This window comes from Gorilla gorilla, chromosome 17 (genome assembly GCF_029281585.2).
Source record: "Gorilla gorilla gorilla isolate KB3781 chromosome 17, NHGRI_mGorGor1-v2.1_pri, whole genome shotgun sequence".
Classification (NCBI taxonomy): domain Eukaryota; kingdom Metazoa; phylum Chordata; class Mammalia; order Primates; family Hominidae; genus Gorilla; species Gorilla gorilla.
The window spans coordinates 99,609,357-99,629,153 of NC_073241.2; the positions used below are offsets into that span (position 1 = coordinate 99,609,357).

The window sequence follows — 19,797 nt, forward strand, 5'->3', positions numbered from 1 at the left end:
AGAAAAGTAATAACAGCTGCCATTTATTGAGGATTTACTCTCAGCCCACCTCTGTGCTAAGGGTATTATATAATCATTTAATCCCCTGAGAAACCCTTGGAGGTAAGATCTATTATGTCTGTTGACAAATACTCTCTCCACCTAACTCTAGTCAGGCTTCTCTTAGCCCTCTAGCCCTCAACAATCAGTGGACATCCTTGGTTTCTGTCAGTCTGCATCACTCAGTTGTAGCAAGAATCCTGTTAAGTCAGTTTACAAAGGACGTTCATCCTGAATATCTGGTCAAATTCCTTATCCCCACCATCCCCCAGGTGATGTCTGATCACCCTGGCCCGCCTTCAGCAAGAATCCTGTCAAGTTGGTTTAGCCAGAATCCCCCTTACGTCTGATGTTTCCTCTCAGTATTTTTCCAACCACTGACCCCACCCTGCTTTTTGGCTATAAATGACCACTTGTCCATGCTGTATTTAGAATTGAGCCTGGTTCTATACTGAGGTCTCTTTCCACTATTGCAATAGTTCCTGAATAAAATCTGCACTCACAGCGTTAACTCCTGCCCAGCTCCGGTTTTATTTAACTGTGACTGGCTTCCATTTTTTTTTTTTTTTTGGCTTGCCCTGTGCCACTGCCATCTTTACCTTATGGGAAACCCATTCCCTAGAGTTTAAGTGGACTGCTCCATGCCTAATTCCACAGACATGCATGGACACAGGGCCCAGCCTGGCCAGCCAGAGAACCGCATTTCCCTGATGACATTTATTATTCAAGTCAGCCAGTTAGAACCTTCCCTGCGGGAAAATTTCCCTCTCTCCTCTGGCATCACAAACAGATAGAGTCAAAAGCAGAAATGGCTTCTGGTCTCTGAATGCAGGTGTGGGTTCGAATCCCAGTTCTGACAGAAATGACTAAAGACAAGTGCAACGCTTCAAAAGGCAAGAAAAGAGTGGGCTGGACCTCAAGCTCCCAAAACAGCAAAGAATCCCACCTCCAAGCCTGCTCTTTAGGGACCACTTAGACCTGATTAATAGGATGTCAGGGGAACCACGAGGAGAGGAAGATGAGAAGGCCCTGGGCCTGCAGGAATCACATTAGCAGATTCATGTGTAAACCTAGAGAAGGAAAACAAACCCCATTTTCTTTTTCTTTTTTTTTTTTTGAGATGGAGTTTCACTCTTGTTGCCCAGGCTGGAGTGTGATGGCGCGATCTCAGCTCACTGCAACCTCCACCTCCCAGGTTCAAGTGATTCTCCTGCCTTAGCCTCCAGAAAGTAGCTGGGATTACAGGCGCCCGCCACCACGCCTAGCTAATTTTTGTATTTTTAGTAGAGATGGGGTTTCACCATGTTGGCCAGGCTGCTCTCAAACTCCTGACCTCGTGATCCACCCGCCTCAGCCTCCCAAAGTGCTGGGATTATAGCCGTGAGCCACCATGCCCGGTTCAAACCCCATTTTCAATAATAGTTAAGTGTTGAATGTTTCTGCCAAGCCAGTAAGATAAAAGCTCTGGGCTGTATTTCACCTGATTTAAAGCAAATAAAGAAAAAGAGCCGGGCATGGTGGCTCACGCCTATAATCCTAGCACTTTGGGAAGTCGAGAGGGGCAAATCATTTGAGGTCAGGAGTTTGGAACCAGCCTGGCCAACATGGTGAAACCCCGTCTCTACTAAAATACAAAAATTAGCCGGGCATGGTGGCACATGCCTGTAATCCCAGCTACTTGGGAGTCAGAGGCAAAAAAATCACTTGAACCTGGGAGGTAGAGGTTGCAGTGAGCTGAGATTGCACCACTGCACTCCAGCACTCCAGCCTGGGTGACAGAGCAAGACTCTTTCTTAAAAAAAAAAAGAAAAAAAAAGAAATAGGACTTTTCCCGCTCACGTGTATGTGGTTGCCAATTCGTAACTTCTTTAGCGGCAGAATGGTATTTGAGTACTAGGAGCAGTAGAGAAGGGGTTTGAATTTGGGTTTGACTTCAGAATCCTCACATAAATTTTTTTTTTTTTTCAATTTCAAACATGCTGAAAAAACACAGACTAATAGAATGCACAGCCACGTACCCACCACCGAAATTTAACAAATGTTCGCATTTCACTTTGTTTACTTTTGGGTTATTTCTTGAAGGAAGAATATGTCCTTCCCTTTTTAAGGAAAAATCCCCTTTGTATGCCTCTCTGATGATTCTCCTGTCTCTGTCCCCAAGGATAACACCTACCTTAAAGTGTGTATCTTTCCAATTCATGTTTATATACTTTTGCTTTTTTTAGACAGAGTCTTACTCTGTCACCCAGGCTGGAGTGCAGTGGTGCTATCTGGGCTCACTGCAACCTCTGCCTCCCAGGTTCAAGAGACTCTCCTGCCTCAGCCTTTCTAGTGAATGGAATTACAGGTGCCCGCCACCACACCCAGCTAATTTTGTATTTTTAGTAGAGACAGAGTTTCACCATGTTAGCCAGGCTGGTCTCGAATTCCCCACCCCAGGTAATCCACCTGCCTCAGCCTCCCAAAGTGCTGGGATTACAGGCCTGAGCCACCACACTCAGCCTTGTACTTTTTCTATATATGCATGTACCCATAACATTGTATATTATTAGTTTGAATGCTTCAAACCTTACATATATGGTTTGGTTTTGTATGTATCCTTCTAGAACTAGTTTTTTGTTTCACTAAATAATGTCTTTAATATATATACATGTTGATACATATAATCTAGTTTACTCATGTTTTTGTTGAAATGGGAGTCATTTGGTTTATCCCATTATCCAGCTGTAGACATTTGCATTGTCGTCACTGTGTTGTTTTGAGGTTTTCACTACCACAAACAGTGCTTCATTGAACAGTTCTTGTTTTCTTTATTATCTTTTTTAAAACAGGGTCTCTCTCTTTTGACCAGGCTGGAGTGCAGTGGCATTACCATAGCTTACCACAGTCTCCAATTCCTCTAATTCCTGGGCTAAAGTAATAATCCTGCCTGAATCTCCCAAGTAACTGGGACTACAGGCATGCGCCACCATGCCTGGCTAGTTTTTAAATATTGTATAGGGATGGGCTATCACTATGTTGCCAAGGCAGGTCTTGAACTCCTAGGCTCAGATGATCCTCCTGCCTTGGAGTGGGATTACAGGTGGGATTACGGGTATGAGTCACCATGCCTGACTCATTTCTTGTTTTCAGATCTTGATGGCATACATCTAAAAGTGTCAGTGCTTGGTCAAAGTGTATTTACCCTTCAAATTTACTAATATTTCAAGATTACTCTCTAAAGTAGTTAAACCATTTTGTAATTCCATCAGCATTTTTTAAGTTGTAATCCCACCACTAATTTTAATATGAGGCCTCATCTTTTCCTTACATCCTCACAAACACTTGGTATTATCTGACTCTGGGTTGTATCAATTTTATTCCCAGTTCCCTAGTTAGGTTGAGGATATTCTTATAAGATTTTTATCATGTTGAGTTTCTGTAAGTTGCCACTCAAGTGATTTTCCGGTTTCCTAAATAAGTTTTTTGTCTTTTGTATTTTGTGTGTGTACGTGTGTGTGTGTACGCACATTTGTTTTTTGATATACAGTTTAGGTGTCTATGGCAGCCTCAGGCCATTTGGATGTGTGGCTTACACGTCAGTTTAGGGATCCAGAAAGAGTGATCAAGCAAAATAGGTAGCAGTCACATCCCCTTTTATGACCTAACCTCACAAGTCATAGAGTATCATTTTTACAGCATTTTATTGGTTAAAAGTGAGTCACAACAGTAATCCTAGATTCAACGGAAAGGGACATAGGGTATCAAAGAACTTCTGGGCTGCTTAGCTTCTTCCACCTATTGTTACTTCTTGATGATTATATGTTAAACAAGGGGTGGATTATTCATGAGTTTTCCAGGAAATGGGTGAGCAATTCCTGAAACTGAGGGTTCCTCTCCCTTTTTAGACCATATAGGGTAACTTCCTGACTTTGCCATGGTATTTGTAAATTGTCATGGTGCTGGTGAGAGTGTCTCTTAGCATGCTAATGCATTATAATTAGCCTATAATCAGCAGTGACAACGACCAGCAGCCACTTTTGTTGCCATCTTGGTTTTGGTGAGTTTTGGCCTGCTTCTTTACTGCAACCTATTTTATCAGCAAGGCCTTTATAACCTGTATCTTGTGCCAACCTCCTATCTCATCCTGTGACTAAGAACACCTTAACCTCCTGGAATGCAGCCCAGTAGGTCTCAGCCTTACTTCACCTAGCCCCTATTCAAGATAGAGTCACTCTGGTTTGAATGCCTCTGATAGTCTCCCTGGGAGGGAAAGCAGTGGTGGCAGTTCAAGACCCTGAGCTGGTCATAGGAATCCTTGTGTCTGGTTATTGTAGAGAAGAATTCTAATACATTCTTCCATTGTTGGGTTAATAGGGGGAATTGTAGATGATATTATCCTCTATCATAGGACATACCTCCTACATTTTCTAAAGTGGCAAATACATGCTGTTGAGTCGTAATAATGGGTATTTGCTAGATTTTTGCACTAAATCTATAGGGTTACTGACATGGTTTGGCTGTGTCCCCACCCAAATCTCATCTTGAACTGTAGTTCCCGTAATCCCCATGTGTTGGAGCAGGGACCTTGTGAGAGGTGATTAGATCATGGAAGCGGTTCCCCCATGCTGTTCTTGTAGTAGAGAGTCAGTTCTCATAAGACCTGATGGTTTTATAAGGGGCTTTTATTCTCTTTGCTCTGTACTTCTGTCTCCTGCTGCCACATTAAGAAGGACATGTTTGCTTCCCCTTCTGCCATAATTGTAAGTTTCCTGAGGCCTCCCCAGCCCTATGGAACTGTGAGTCAATTAAACCTGTTTCCTTTATAAATACCCAGCCTCTAGTATTTCTTCATAGCAGCATGAGAACCGACTAATACATTACCCTACAGTGAAAGGTTGAGTAAGCAGTCAGATGGGACCCTGAATCCTAGAAGTAAAGAGGGCAGGCAAGAGTAAATTAAAGCACTTTGGGAGGCCGAGGTGGGTGGATTGCTTGAGGCCAGGAGTTCAAAACCAGCCTGGCCAACATGGCAAAACCCTGTCTCTACTAAAAATACAAAAATCAGCTTGTTGTGGTGGCGGGTGCCTGTAATCCCAGCTACTCAGGCAGCCGAGGCAGGAGAATCACTTGAACCCAGAAGGCAGAGGGTACAGTGAGCCGAGATCGCACCACTGCACTCTAGCTTGGGCAACAGAGTGAGACCCTGTCCGAAAAAAATAAAATAAATAAAATAAAATAAACTTATCTACAAGTGAGAGTCTTTGATCTGAAATAGAGAAGAATGTTAAGCTCAGCTAACTGTACCAGGGACTAAGTGGGAAAAATAGTTTGCTAAATACCTTTGTTTACCTTTCTGAGTAAACAAACAGGTACCCACACAAACAGCACCACATATTTTCTGCCAGGTCTTAAAAATCCTCAGAGCTCATTGTTCAGGGTGGTAGACATTCCTTTGACTCTGGCTTGTTCCCATCTAGCAGAATCTAGCTGATTGAAACAACAAAGACGCTTTCCCTCAATAATTATGCTCTGGAAAGCAGGCATTTGTCGCTGCCCGAAGGACAAACCAGCCACACCTATATCTTGAAGTGGAGCTTTTAAAGGATTTGAGAGTCCATTTCTCACAGGGATGCTCTTAAATAGATGCAGAGAGGAATGGTATACTCATATTTTTTCATCAAATATTTCTTGAGTGTCCATTGTGTGAAAAATTATCTTTCAAGGTACTAGTACAAATAATATAAAGAGAAATAAGACAAAACATCTGCATTCAAAGGAGGAGACATAAGAAATATTGCAATTCAGGGTAGAGTGTGAAGTGGACTCTAAAAAGGACTGAACCCAAGTGAGGTTCACAAATGGGATTACATCATTTCTGATGGGACAAATCTGAACCTTGACTGATGATGAGTAAGATTTTCTATTTATAAACATAATTAGGTGGTAGGGAGTGAGAAGGAAGAAAATTCTAGGCAGACAGAAAAGTATATATTAAGATACATGGCTGGATCTGTCTAGAGATTGAGTTACCCATCTTGGCCTGGCAAAGTGAAGCAGAAAGAAGCAGTGAATTGTGAGCCTGGAGAAGCAGGAGGGGGCCACTTCTCCAAGAGCTTTGGATGTCAGGTCAATGTGTCATGATCTTACCCTGAGGTGGAATTTGCTACATGAACTGGGATGATTTCGAGATGAAAGGTGGCATGATTAACAGTTGTGCCAGAACAACAGTTATGACCTGGTATTGTCCTGAACAAACTGGGATCTATGGTCACCCAATCATTGGAAAATTCTTCGAAGAGAAGTTTTGATTGGGAAGTGCCATGGCTTGAATATGGTCTGTCTGCACCAAAACTCATGTTGGGACAGCAAGTTCTCGCTCTGGGAGGACTGGTCTAGTAATAAAGTGAGGCTGCCCATCATGTTGGGTCTTTCTCACATGGACTAGCCTCCTCTTCTGCTTCTCCGCCATGTTACAATACAGCATGAAGTCCTTACCGGAAGCTGACCAAATGCAGCTGCCTGATATTGGACCTTCAGCCTCCAGAATCATGGGCTAAATAGGCCTCTCATTTATGTTTTTATTTTATTTTATTTTTCCCAAGATGGAGTCTTGCTCTGATGCCCAGGCTGCAGTGCAGCAATGCCATCTCGGCTCACTGCACCCTCTGTCTCCCAGGTTCAAGCAATTCTCCTACCTCAGCTTCCTGAGTAGCTAGGATTACAGGCATGTGCCACCATGCCCGGCTGATTTTTGTATTTTTAGTAGAGACAGGGTTTCACCATCTTGGCCAGGTTGGTTTCAAACTCCTGACCTCAGGTGGTCTGCCCATCTCAGCCTCCCAAAGTGCTGGAATTACAAGCATGAGCCACCACACCCGGCTGCCTGTCGTTTATGAATTACCCAGTCTCACATATTCTGTTATAGCAACAGAAAAGGGACTAAGACAGGAGGGGACTGCAGTGAGTTCATTACAGAGAACAGGCACCAAAGGTGGGCAGGCCTAGGAGCACTGTGGTCATTTCCTAGAGCTACCACAATAAAATACCTTCAGCTGGAAATGGTGGCTCACACCTGTAACCCCAGCACTTTGGGAGGTTCAGGCGGGCAGATTGCTTGAGTCCAGGAGTTTGAGAGCAGCCTGGGCAACAGAGTGAGACCCCATCTCTTAAAAAAAATGAAAAACAAAACTAGACAGGCAAGGTGGTGTGCCTGCAGTCCCAGCGACTCAGGAGGCTGAGGTGGGAGGATCGCCTGAGCCCAGGATGTGGAGGTTGTAGTGAGCTGAGATCCTGCCACTGGGCATCAGAGTGAGACCCTGTCTCTAAAATAAAATAAAATAAAATAATAAAATAATAAAGTACCTCCAACTAGGTGGCTTAACACAGTAGAAATTTATGGTTTCACAGTTCTGGATGTAGGAATTACAAAATCCAGGTGACACCAGGGCCATGCTGCCTCAGAAGGCTCTGATGAAATCCTTCCTTTCCTCTTCCCAGTTTCTGGTGTTGACAGCAATTCTTGGTGTTCCTTGACTTGCAGATGCATTGGTCTAGTCTCTGCCTCCCCAGAGTTCTCTCTATGTGTCTTTACCGCCTCTCCTCTCCTTGTGTGTCTGTCTCTGTGTCTCTTGTCCTCTTATAAAGACACCAATCACATTGGATTTAAGGGCCCACTCTATCCCAGCAGGACCTCATTTCAACTTAACAGTGGCAAAGATCCCACTTCCAACAAAGTCACATTCTAAGGTTCTGGAAAGGACACGACTCTTTGGAGGACATTATGTAACCCAGGACAAGTACCATGCAAGGGAAATTTGTGTGTGTGGAGTATGGCGCCTAAACCATCAAGACAGGAAGGCAGGAACAGCAGAAGGGCAATGGGAGGGAGGGAAGGAAGTGGAGGGTGGTAAATTTTGCTTGCTTTGCAGCTTTTCACAGGGCCCCGAGAGTGCTTTTAGCACTGAGGATGTACAGTCACGCACCGAATAATGGTTTGGTCAACGGCATACATGACTGTGATCCCATTATAAGATTATAATGCTGTATCTTTACTGAACCTTTTCTATGTTTAAATATGTTTAGATACACAAATACCATTGGGTTACCATTTGCTTACATAATTCAGTACAGTAGCATGCAGTACAGGTCTGTAGCCTAGAAGCAACAGGCTATACCCTATTATTCTAGGTGTGTAGTAGGCTACCTCTAGGTTTGTGTAAATACAGTCTATCATGTTAGCACAAGGACGAAATCACCTAGTAACGCTTGTCTCAGAACATAGCACTTTCGTTAAGCGAGGTATGACTGTACTTGAATCACCAGGACTAGGATGGAAGGCTGCACACTGTAACCCACCCAGCTTCCACCCAGTTTTCTCAAGTCTAGACTTCTCTTTTTCCCCTTTTAGATGAAGGGAAGAGGTTTAATATTAGAAATCAAACAAGACTCAAAATTGGGAAATGTCAAAACTTTGTCACTTTGGGCAAATCATTTGATCTCTCAGTCTGTTTCCTCCTCCTTAAAATGAGGATGTTGGACTGTTTTCATGTCTGTAAAAAGAGGATGTTGAGGATGATCAGTAAGGGTGCTTCTGGCTCTATAAGCTATTGCTCTAGGAGGAAGCAGTGGAACTATGCTCCCCTGTCACTGTTAAGAGGATAGATTTTCAATATGACCAGTGGCTATCCCCATTTTTTAACAAGCACATCTATCAGACAGCATTTGTAACGGTAAACAACAGAAATTGGTTATCTTGAGCAAAACAGGGATTTATTAGAAGGCTTTGGGGACTGGCACCAGGATCAATTTGGTGCAGGTACCTTATTACAGTAGATGTGATCCCATCCTCTTCCAGGAGCTTTCCATGATTATATCACTTGCACAACATTAAGCATCTGGACAAGAGTTTTTTTTCTTTTCTTTTCTTTCTTTTCTGGTTTCTTTTCCTTTCTTGCTTGCTTGCTTGTTTATTGAGATAGAGTTTCGCACTGTTGCTCAGAATGGAGTGCAGTAGCATGATAGTGGCTCACTGCAACCTCTGCCTCCTGGGCTCAAGCAATCCTCCAGCCTCAGCCTCCTGAACAGCTGGAACTATAGGCATGCGCCATCACGCCCAGCTAATTGTTGTATTTTTAGTAGAGACAGGGTTTTGCCACGTTGCCCAGGCTGGTCTCAAATTCCCTGGCTCAAGCAATCCACTGGCTTTGGCCTCCCAAAGTGCTGGGATTACAGGTGTGAGCCACTGCGCCCAGCCTGGTTCTTTTTGTAGACAGAGTCTTGCTCTATTGCCCAGGCTGGAGTGTAGTGGCATGTTCATAGCTCACTGCAACCTGGAACTGTTGGGCTTAAGTGATCCTCCCACCTCCATGCCACTACGCCCTGCTAATATTTTAATTTTTTGTAGAGATGACATCTGGCCATGTTGCCCAGGCTGGTCTCAAATCACTGGCCTCAAGTGAACCTCCCGCCTTGGCCTCCCAAAGTGCTGGGATTACAGGTGTAAGCCTCCCTGTCTGGCCTAGGCAAGAGTTTAAGTAGGTGAGTCATGGGCACATATCTTAGCTGTGCTGGGTGTTGGTAGGGCAAAGATAAGATTTCCTCCAAACGGAGAGTGAGTGCTGATGGAAAAAAGGGTTCATTGGCAGACAGCCAAGAAGATATCACATGTTTATGGCCAAGAAGTGTTTGGAATTCAGCCATGCATGGAGATTTTAATAGTATATCTAGACACTAATATCTCTACCCTGAAGTTGTTGCTATGTTATTGTTATCACTATTTAGTGGTAAAGGGCTCATATTCTGAAATCACAGAGGCCTAAGCCTGAATTCCAACTGTGCCCCAGAGTAGCTGTGACTTTGGGAGAGTAAATTACTACTTTCACACTGCAAGTCTCAGTTTCCTCATCAGAAATATGGGGGTGATGTTAATACTGACCTTATAGGATTGATATGAAAACTGAAGGATATGACATATTCAAAAGAGCTGAATGCAAGGCCGGACTCATGAAGTTTTATTACCTAGATTAGGCCCCTAGGGGTTTTTGTGCATTATTTCATGTAATCTTACAACTATTTGACATAATTAATATCGAGCCCCCTCACTCACCCTTTACAAAAGTAGAAACTGAGGTTCCAACTGAGAAACTTGTTTGAGGTCACACAGCTGTATGACCTGTCAAAACTGTGCTTCTGCACCAGCTCTGCCAGACTCAGAACCCCAGGGTCTGAGTAACCATACATTTAAGTGTCTCCTAGAAGAGTCAACACTTCCCCATCCTGCACAGCCCCATTGCTGCGTGAAAGGCTCACTAACCCCCTGCTGCACAGCTCCTACTGGTTGTCATTTTAGAAAAACTAGGGAGACACTGGAACCCCGAGGCAGTAGGATTGAAACGTTTGCTTCTTTTTTTTTTTTTTGAGACGGCATCTAGCTCTGTCACCCAGGCTGGAGTGCAGTGGTGCGATCTCGGCTTACTGCAACCTCCGCCTCCCAGGTTCAAACGATTCTCCTGCCTCAGCCTCCTGAGTAGCTGGGATTACAGGCAGCTGCCACCACACCCAGCTACTTTTTGTATTTTTAGTAGAGATGGGGTTTCACTGTGTTGGCCAGGCGGGTCTCGATCTCCTGATCTTGTGATCCGCCCGCCTCGGCCTCCCAAAGTGCTGGGATTACAGGCATGAGCCACCGTTAATTACTGTTTGTTGTGTTTCCCACTAACTTCTCTGACAATTCTGTTTCAACCTACATTCTCCAACCACTGTAATTAGATATTTGAGAATTGTGTTGCATTTCAATCACGGTAACAATAATGGTAGTATTTTATTAATAAATTCAAGTAAAAACTGAAGATGACAATGATAGTGTATGATACATGACATCAACTTTGTATCACCTAAAGATCCAACTTTTCTGTTATGAATCTAGATTTCTTGGGGAAATCTAGATTGTATATTGGACATAGGAATTAAGATTACTGGACTTGAACTTTTTTGTAACTAACAACTTTATTGAGATATAATTCGGGTACCAACTCATACCTGAACAACTTTTTAGACTTTTTTTCTAGCCCTTTTTTCTCTGTACTTTCGGTTTTCTTTTAAAAAGGTCCATACTATTCAAGAAACACAACTTTTAAAGTCCACAATAATTCTCGTTAGATTTTAATAATATTTATCTCCCCCAAGCTTTATTGAAATACTAACGATACTCATTTTTTTAACCACTTTTCATCGTAAGAGAAATACAAATTTTCCTATTGATTCTTATGGACAAAAATCAAGTTTTTGTGGTACTGCTATACATTAGTAGTATGTTCAGCCAGTTTCCAAAGAAATTAGTCAAGATCCCAACATGCAACTTGTATACCACACTACCTTGGAATTCGGCGGCACAAACAACTATTCCTTGTACAAAACCTCCCTGAAAACGACTAAATGGAAAAGTAGATGGCTTGAAACAAGGAATGTTTGGTTTTTTAAAAAGCATTTTTCACAATTTAGTCGAGGTGTGGGGAGGGTTTCCCCACTTGTGGCTCTGCACAGCGTGCGCGCGCGTCTGTCCTGGGGTCCCGTCCCTGCGGGGACGAGGCCGGGGTCCCCGCGCGAGCCCAGCGGACCTGGGCAGTGCGGGGGTCCGACCGCCCGCCACGGGGGGACAGGGACCGCAGCCGCCAAATCCGCGGGGCCGGGGGCCGAGGAGACTTTCCTTTCCGCGTTAGCCGGGGCCACCCCCGCCAGAGGGAAAGCACCAAAGGAAAAACCAGGACAGGGACACCGGGGGCGGGAGGAGCGGCCGCCTGCAGGCACCAGCGGAGGGGCGCGGGGGTGGGGGAAGGGATCAGGGCTCCGCGCTCTGTCCGCCCCACGACCCCGGCCCGGCGCCCCTCCCCTCGGAACCCCCACTTAGTGCCCGGCCCCCGCCCCGCCCCGCGCGGCCCCCGGCCACAGCCCCGCGCGCCCCGACGCCCCGCCTGCGCCGCGGGCCCGAGTAGTGGGCGCGGGGCGGCCCGCTCGGCTCCTCCGCACCCGCTCCCCGCTCGGGCCGAGGCGCCGCGGCCGCGCGCCCCTCCTGGAGGAGGAGGAGGAAGGAGGCGGGAGGAGGAGTTGCCGAGAGGAGAAGGCGAGCGCGGCAGTCGCGCCGGCGCTGGGCGAGGAAGCGGAGCCGGGCCGCCTCCGGGTAAGCGTCCGGGGAGCTCGGGAGGGAGGCAGGGGCAGGGCTTCGCCGTCCGCCTCCGGCTCGCCCGCGGTCCGGGGCACCGTCCGCGGGGCTGGTTTTCGCCTCGGAGTGCAGGGGGCGGATCCGGCGCGGGCCGGGCCAGGAAGGCCGCCGGGCGCGGGGCTGCAGCGGCGGGTCTGGGTCAGCGCGAGGCCGTGCGCCGTCTCGGCGGGTGCGCGGGCGGGGGCCAGGGCCGGGGAACGGGGGCCGGGGCCAGTCCCGGGAGCGGGGACGCGGAAACCGGGGAGCCGGGGCCGGGGCGCGGCGGCCCCTGAAGGGCCGAGGCCTGTGCGGCCGCGGGCGGCTCTTCTCGACCCCTCGGCCTCTTCGGCCGCGGCGCGCCGGCCTGGGCCGCCGCCTTTGTTGCCCGCAGCTCGCCCGGGAGAGGCCGGGGCTCCGCGAGGCCTGGGCAGCGGCGCGGGGCCTGCGCGGCTCTGCGCCCCGGCCGGGTCCCTCCTCGGACCTCCGCGGGCTCGGGCTCGGGCTCGGGGTCGGGGCGCGGCGAGGCCGCAGGCGCGAGGGCGGGCCTGGGGCGCGGCGCTGGGACTCGGGGACGCCCCCGCCCCACCGCGAGGTCGCGCCGGCGCTGGTGGAGGTGCAGGCCGGGGCTGCTCTGCGGCTGAAGCTGCCGCCGGCCGGCCGCGCACTCACCCGGGTGTAGGGACGGGACGATTGTGGAATTTAAACCGCTCCTGGGACCGACACGGGCCTGAATTTTCAGTTTGCTTCGGGAGTTGGCAACTTCAGGTACACCCTTGTGGCTCACGGAGCAGAATTATGGACGTTTCTCAGGGGCAGATCCTGGCACAAAACTTGGGATATGTGCAGTAGTGTGTGTGCCAACTTAACGTTCAGTTGGAATGTGAAATTGGGGTTCCCATCCCCACTGTTTGGAATGAAGGGCCAGGTGGGAATATGTGGCGGGACTCAGTCTTCCGGTAGCAAAATAAATAATGTTGAATTCATTTCAACAAATGTTTCTCCAACGTCTGCCCGGATAAGGCAGCATGCACTGTGCATGAGGACAGAGAACCCAGTAATGACAGAAATAACGTGAATTACACACTGAACGTCTCCCAGAGACATTTTAAATTTACTGTGTTCCTTGGGATAAAGATATATTTGGAATCAAACAAAAGTAAACGTTCTACTTCAAGATAAAATATCCGACATCTTCTCAACCACTGAAGGTAGCAATTTATCTTGACTTGTTTTTAACCAACTACCACAACATTAAATCCATTTAGCTTACTTGAATGAACGAATCTTAATTGTAATATTTAATGCTGTGGACAGCCTTACTTAAAAAATGCGAATGGCATTGCTCACCAGGTTTCACAAAAACCGGAAAAAAAGTCTGCAATACTTTTCCGTGGGCTTTCTAATTTCTCCTCCTAGTGGGTTTTGTGCACGCGTGGATATGGTAAGGTCTAGGATCCATTCAGCTCTAAATTAAATATGTGGCCTTAACCCTTTTGTTCAAACACCCTCCCTAAGCCTGCCTTGGTGCCTTGGAGGAACCTGGTTCGTGGACAGTGGATGTGATAAGGATTCCTAGAAGAACTTCTATCTGGAGTTTGGCCAGGGCTTTCCGCTTGTGCCTGGGTAAGGGTCAGCCAGGTATTCACCCGAATCTATGCTTTTTTAGAACTCCATTCAGCATCTCTTTTGAAACACTGTTTCTCTCTTACCTTTATCATTATCTTCTAAATTACCCTCTAAATTGGTAGTCTTGCCCCTTTCTCTTCAGCAGGGCCTCCCACCCAAGCGCACACCCTCGGGTCATCCCATGACCCCCTCTCTTGGTGGGCCCCCCCCCCCCCCCCCCCCCCGCAGGGAGTGGCAGGGAAGGAATTCGAGAGCCATTGACTGGGCGTAGGGTGGAAAATGGTGCTGTACTGACTGGGTTTCTAGTCATTTTGCCTTCCAGTGTTTTTCTTCATTCTTGCATTAGAACTGGAAAAGGTGTTCTTTTTAATGGCCCCTTTTTTTTTAGGAAACAGAAAGCAAGTATCTTCTTTTTTGTTTTTCCTCTGTCACCCAGGGTGGAGTGCGGTGGTGCAATCATGGCTCACTACAGCCTTGAACTCCTGGGCTCAAGTGATCCACCTCCCTCAGCCTCCTGAGTAGCTTGGACCACAGACATGTGCCACCACACCTGACTGATTGTTTTTTGGAGAGGTGGGGTCTTGCTGTGTTGCCGAGGCTGCTGTCAAACTCTAGGCCTCAAGATCCTCTCACCTCAGCCTCCCAAAGCCCTGGGATTACAGGCACGAACCACCACACCCAGCCTGCAAGTGTCCTCTTAAGCCTTCTTGTGTAACTACACTCCTTAGAGAAAAATCTTGCTAGTTTTCTCCATTATGGCCAGTTTTCAGGAAACTTTTGGGTTATTGATCATATCTTTTATTTTGCTCATAGAGGTGTGATCTTATTTAAAAGTCCAAACATATAGATGGTCCCCAATTTTGGACTTTTTGACTTTTTGATGGAGCAAAAACGATACACATTTAGTATGCACTTCGACTTACATCCAGATAAACCCACTGTGAGTTTTGACTTTAAGATATTTTCAATTTATCATGGGCTTATTGGGACTCAATTATTGTTATTCTCTTAAAAATATGCACTCATGACCTCTTCCAATTCTGGAAATTATATTTACATCTGTGGTGCCGAAGTACTTTTGTAAAATTATTCATTTTATAAGGGAGAAATTCCAAATACTAGTATATGTCATAAAAAGGAGAAACTTTCTTATATGGCTAGATTGATAGAAATAATTGTTCAGCTGTTAAAAGAGGAACAACGTAAGATGTGTTTGATATTGTTTTGAAGTGAAATTGTCATTAATGTTTTTATGGGTAATTTATTATGCTGTTTGGCGTGTTGGTTTAGCTAATAAGTCGTGATGGTTTTAGGACTGAGGACACAGTTTACTTAAACTGATTTCAGGTCTTTACCCACCCATACAAACCTTACATTTTACTTCGTTGGGGCAGTTGTTTTTAGGTGGCCGTTGGTCTTGATGTTTCGAGAACAAACATACTTAGAGAAAGTCACGTAAGATTTCAGTTCTCACCTTGCACACTCTGGACATGTTGGGGCATCCGTTTACCCGCTCTGTCACTTTGAACACGTTCTGTATGCCCTCTGAGTCTTATCTGGGGCTAAAGTGGGGACAATAATTTATCTCACAGTTATAATGAATATGTATTTATGGTAAAATCCAAACTCTTGTTTTGTTTTGAGATGGGGATCTCACTCTGGTTGCCCAGGCTGGAGTGCAGTGGCACGGTTAGGACTCACTGCAGCCTCGACCTCCCAGGCTCAAGCGATCTTCTTGCCTCAGCACCCCCTCTGCCAGTTTTTGGGACCACAAGTGCATGCCACCATGCCCAGCTGATTTTTTTTAATTTTTGGTAGAGATGGGGTCTCCTTATGTTGCCCAGTTGGTCTTGAAATCATGGGCTCAAGTGATCCTCCCACCTTTGCCTCCCAAAGTGTTGGGATTGCAGGCATGAGCCACTGTGCCCAGCCAAAAATCCAAACTCTTCCTCATCGACTATAACATTTCTGCCTAGTTCTGAAATGTGTTTTCATTTCTCCCTAATTCTCATCTTGAGCAACCATCTCTGCCTTACCAGGGTTCTGCCCTAGCCTTTCTGTTCCTCAACAATCTAAGCTGCTTCCTGCTCCGCCACCTTTGACACAGTAGTTCTGTTTGCCTACAGTGTCCTTCGGTGGCTCCTGTGGTTGGTTCATTCTCAGATCTTAATGCCAGTGGCACCACCTCAGAGCATCACCGCCTCAGAGAAGACTTCCTTGACTACCTTACGGCTCCTTCAGTAATCCCAAGTAATTGACTTGTATGGTTCCTTCATAACCTCTATTATTGTCTGTAATTACTTTGTTTACTTGTTTCTGCTGTTCCCCCGCCCCCCCCCCCCCCCCCCAATAAGTTCTGTGAGGGCAGAATGTCTACTGTGGTCCTTCTTTTCTGTGTCCCTGACACATCCCAGGGGGCCTGGCCACTGAGTAGGAGGGGTGTGGGTATGAGGTGTGGCACCACTTCAGAGCATCACCGCCTCAGAGAAGACTTCCTTGACTACCTTACGGCTCCTTCAGTAATCCCAAGTAATTGACTTGTATGGTTCCTTCATAACCTCTATTATTGTCTGTAATTACTTTGTTTACTTGTTTCTTCTGTTCCCCCGCCCCCCCCCCCCCCCCCCAATAAGTTCTGTGAGGGCAGAATGTCTACTGTGGTCCTTCTTTTCTGTGTCCCTGACACATCCCAGGGGGCCTGGCCACTGAGTAGGAGGGGTGTGGGTATACAGAAAGTACTTGCGGTTTTCATGTTGTTATCTACACCTTAAAGGCAGAGACATGCTGTGTACATGTTAGAAAGTTGTTGGTATTTCATGTCGTTTGTCCTTTTCTGAGCTGGTCTGCTTGCCTGGCTGAGTAAATCATAGCACTAATAAAACCAAAGTCCTATCATTACATGGCCCCAACAGCCCCACAGAGAGAGAACTGTCACTTCCTGTAGAGCTATGATGTGTGTCTGAGTGACTCAAGTACCAGACTGACTGGCAGTGTAGACGCCCAGATCTCTTTCACTTCTGGAAGTATAGTCATGTATAGTGTATAGAAAGTCACCATCCCAAAACCCATTTCTCCTGCTTACATAGCTTAGTAAAGTGAAACCTCAGTTATCTGAAACCTGCTGGTATCCTCAGTTTTCTGCTGTAGAATTAAGCCAGAAGGAAAAGCTCCTTTGGAATTAGAAAAGCCAGAGACTTAGAAGCCCTCCATGCTAACTAAGGAAGACAGTCTCTCATGGGGATGCAGATCTAGGTTTGAATTTCAGCACTTAAATTTTATAGGGTAGATTAAAACAAAAAAAAAAATAAAAGTTTTTGTTCCTTTACGTATATAATAACAATGATGTTTCTCTCAGAGCTGGTGTGATAATGGAATGAGATAGCCGGGCGCGGTGGCTCGCGCCTGTAATCCCACCACTTTGCGAGGCTGAGGCGGGTGGATCAGGAGGTCAGGAGTTCGAGACCAGCCTGGCCAACATAGTGAAACCCCGTCTCTACTAAAAATACAAAAATTAGCTGGGCATGGTGGCACACACCTGTAGTCCCAGCTACTCGGGAGGCTGAGGCAGGAGAATCGCTTGAACCTGGGAGGTGGAGGTTGTGGTGAGCCGAGATTGTGCCACTGCACTCCAGCCTGGGCAACAGAGCGAGACTCCGTTTAAAAAAAAAAAAGAAAGAAAGAAAGAAAATGGAATGAGATAATGCATGTTAGTGTATTAAGTGCCTGAAATATAACAAGTGCTAATACTTTAACACTAGTATTCTACTCCTTTATCTGACTGCTTTTGACTAGTCAGATTATGTTTTAAAGTAGTAATAATTCCTATTTAAAGTAATTATTACCATTAATAATTCCTATTTAAAGTAATTATTACTATTAATTCTTTTCTGTGTCCCTGACACATCCCAGGGGGCCTGGCCACTGAGGAGGAGTCCGTTTTTCTTGTCAGTTTTTTTTGTTGTTGTTCTTTGGAGGGGAGTTCCCTCAATTTTTCTTTTATTGGATGTTTACTTTTTGGCTGTGGGAGTTTTGTTTTCTAACTGTTCTCCTCACCCCCTCTTTTATAATATATAATAATGGTAATAATTCCTATTTAAAGTAATTATTACTATTAATTTAAAACAATCTGACTAGTCAAAAGTTGTATTCTGATTAATCAGCCACACACCTGTGTTAGACTTGAGTGTTTTTGTTAAGGAAGCCTAATGTGGGAAAAGGGTTTGAGACCAAAGGAGCAAGAGAAATGGAAATGAAAGCGGTAAGTGAATGGGCGCCTTCAGAAGGATTGCTAGTGCAAGCTGCTATACTGGTGAGGATTACAGGTGGTCACAGTGTTAGCAGCAATTGCCTGACCTGGCTGTGGGGTCATTGCAGTTCATTGGTGGGAGACCGAGAACAAAAAAGATGCCGCACTTGCCTTCTCTGCAGAGCCTTCTGCTCTGATTATGTTTGTTCTGATACTGTTTTATCACTCCTAACAGCGAACACACTAAAATACTGTCTAAAATTGTTAAAAGGGCATCACACTTGGAGACTAGGGAGTGATGATTATCTTATTTTCCATAGCATCGGACTCTTGAGTATAGAGAAGAAAAGAAAGAAGACAGGATATATCTGAAGGCCTGGAAGGCAGGCAGTAATCTGAACATCAGTAAGTCCTAATGGTGTCATTATGCCATCCTGAAATTTTCCAGCAGATAAATTTGGTCATCTGGAGAGGCATCCATTTATATACAGCAGTTTGTGACAGTCTGAGATTATACTTAATATACACACTTGCGCTTAAAATACCTTTTTGAAGACAGGAGTGTATGGCTCCTATTAGATAAGATTTCCATCAAAAACAATTTCAATAGTTCAGTGTTAATCTTTAGACAAGGTATTTTTACCCAGCGCTCTGGGTAGCCGATTATTTGGTGGTGTTTATGGTGGCACTTACAGTGATTTTTGTGGTACACATTGTTCTGACCATATCAGTAATATGGTAGATGGTTGAAGCAGCTGGGTTAGCGTGCTTTGAAAGTCAGATGAATTCTTACTGGTAGATTTTTACTGTATCTGTATGTTACTTGTTTAAAGTTTGTTGTGATGTGTATAATAATGGTGTTTGTTTTTAAAGCTTAATTTTGGTTTTCAGTAATGTATTACCATCCCTCAGACAATAGTCATTTTTGTTTGTTGACATTGCTTTTAAAGTTAAAAAAGAAAAGTGACATATTTAGGAAATATTTTATTGCCAAATATCACAGACTGGCAGAAAATGTAAGCAAATACCAGTGCAGAGAATTTCAGTAGGATTTTAGTGATTTTATACATTTGCAGCAGAATTACTGCATTTTAGAGCTAGAAGGAACTGCTCTGATTATAGATTATCTTCGTCCTTGCACAGATGAGGAAATTGGGTCTAAGCAGGGTGTCATCTGCCCAGAGTCACACACCACATTAGTAGTCGATTTCAGAGTGGACTCTGGTGTATGCAGCCCTTCTTGCTGTTGATGCTTAAGGTTTTAATTTAATCCTGGGAACTGGGGAATTTGGATTTGTGTCTTCCTGGAGGATGTTACAGTTGAGCTGGCTCTTGCAGGGTGACGTGTGTGTGATTGGAGAAAGATACAGAAGGCAGGAACAGTATCTAAAACAGGACGAATCACAGGAGCCTCTACCGTCAACTTAGAAATTCTTTTCTCCTTCCCAAGTGGGGTTCCTTGTTTTCAGTTCCTTTAGTTTACCTCCTTGATATGATGAAGCTCATCCTCCTAGTGACTTCCTGTGAAAGGTGATGGAGAAGATGATACTTTTTTTTTGAGCCTTGTGTGTCAGAAAATGTCTATGTTCTAAGTATTTGGTGTATGCCTGGCTGTGTATAAAATTTCAGGTTAATATTTTAGTTCAGATCAAATAAGTTATTTGGCAGTGACAAATTAACTCTGAAATCTCAGTGCATGAATAGAGGT

General features: G+C 45.4%; 2 protein-coding genes across 2 annotated transcripts in view; one reads left to right on the top strand and one right to left on the bottom strand.

Annotated features, from left to right (window-relative positions):
* Positions 1-12,984, bottom strand: part of RTTN (rotatin) — a 287,438-nt gene extending 274,454 nt beyond the window's left edge. Inside the window, exon 1 of the mRNA XM_055368332.1 lies at positions 12,887-12,984. The gene's annotated coding sequence lies outside the window, so the exon portion shown is untranslated. The remainder of the gene's footprint in view (positions 1-12,886) is intronic.
* The window catches only part of LOC129523560 (collagen alpha-1(I) chain-like), a 67,859-nt gene that overhangs the window by 15,826 nt on the left and 32,236 nt on the right, over positions 1-19,797 (top strand). Inside the window, exons 2-3 of the mRNA XM_019014267.3 lie at positions 11,521-11,844; positions 11,927-12,982. Coding sequence (XP_018869812.3) covers positions 11,521-11,844; positions 11,927-12,982 — 1,380 coding nt within the window. The remainder of the gene's footprint in view (positions 1-11,520; positions 11,845-11,926; positions 12,983-19,797) is intronic.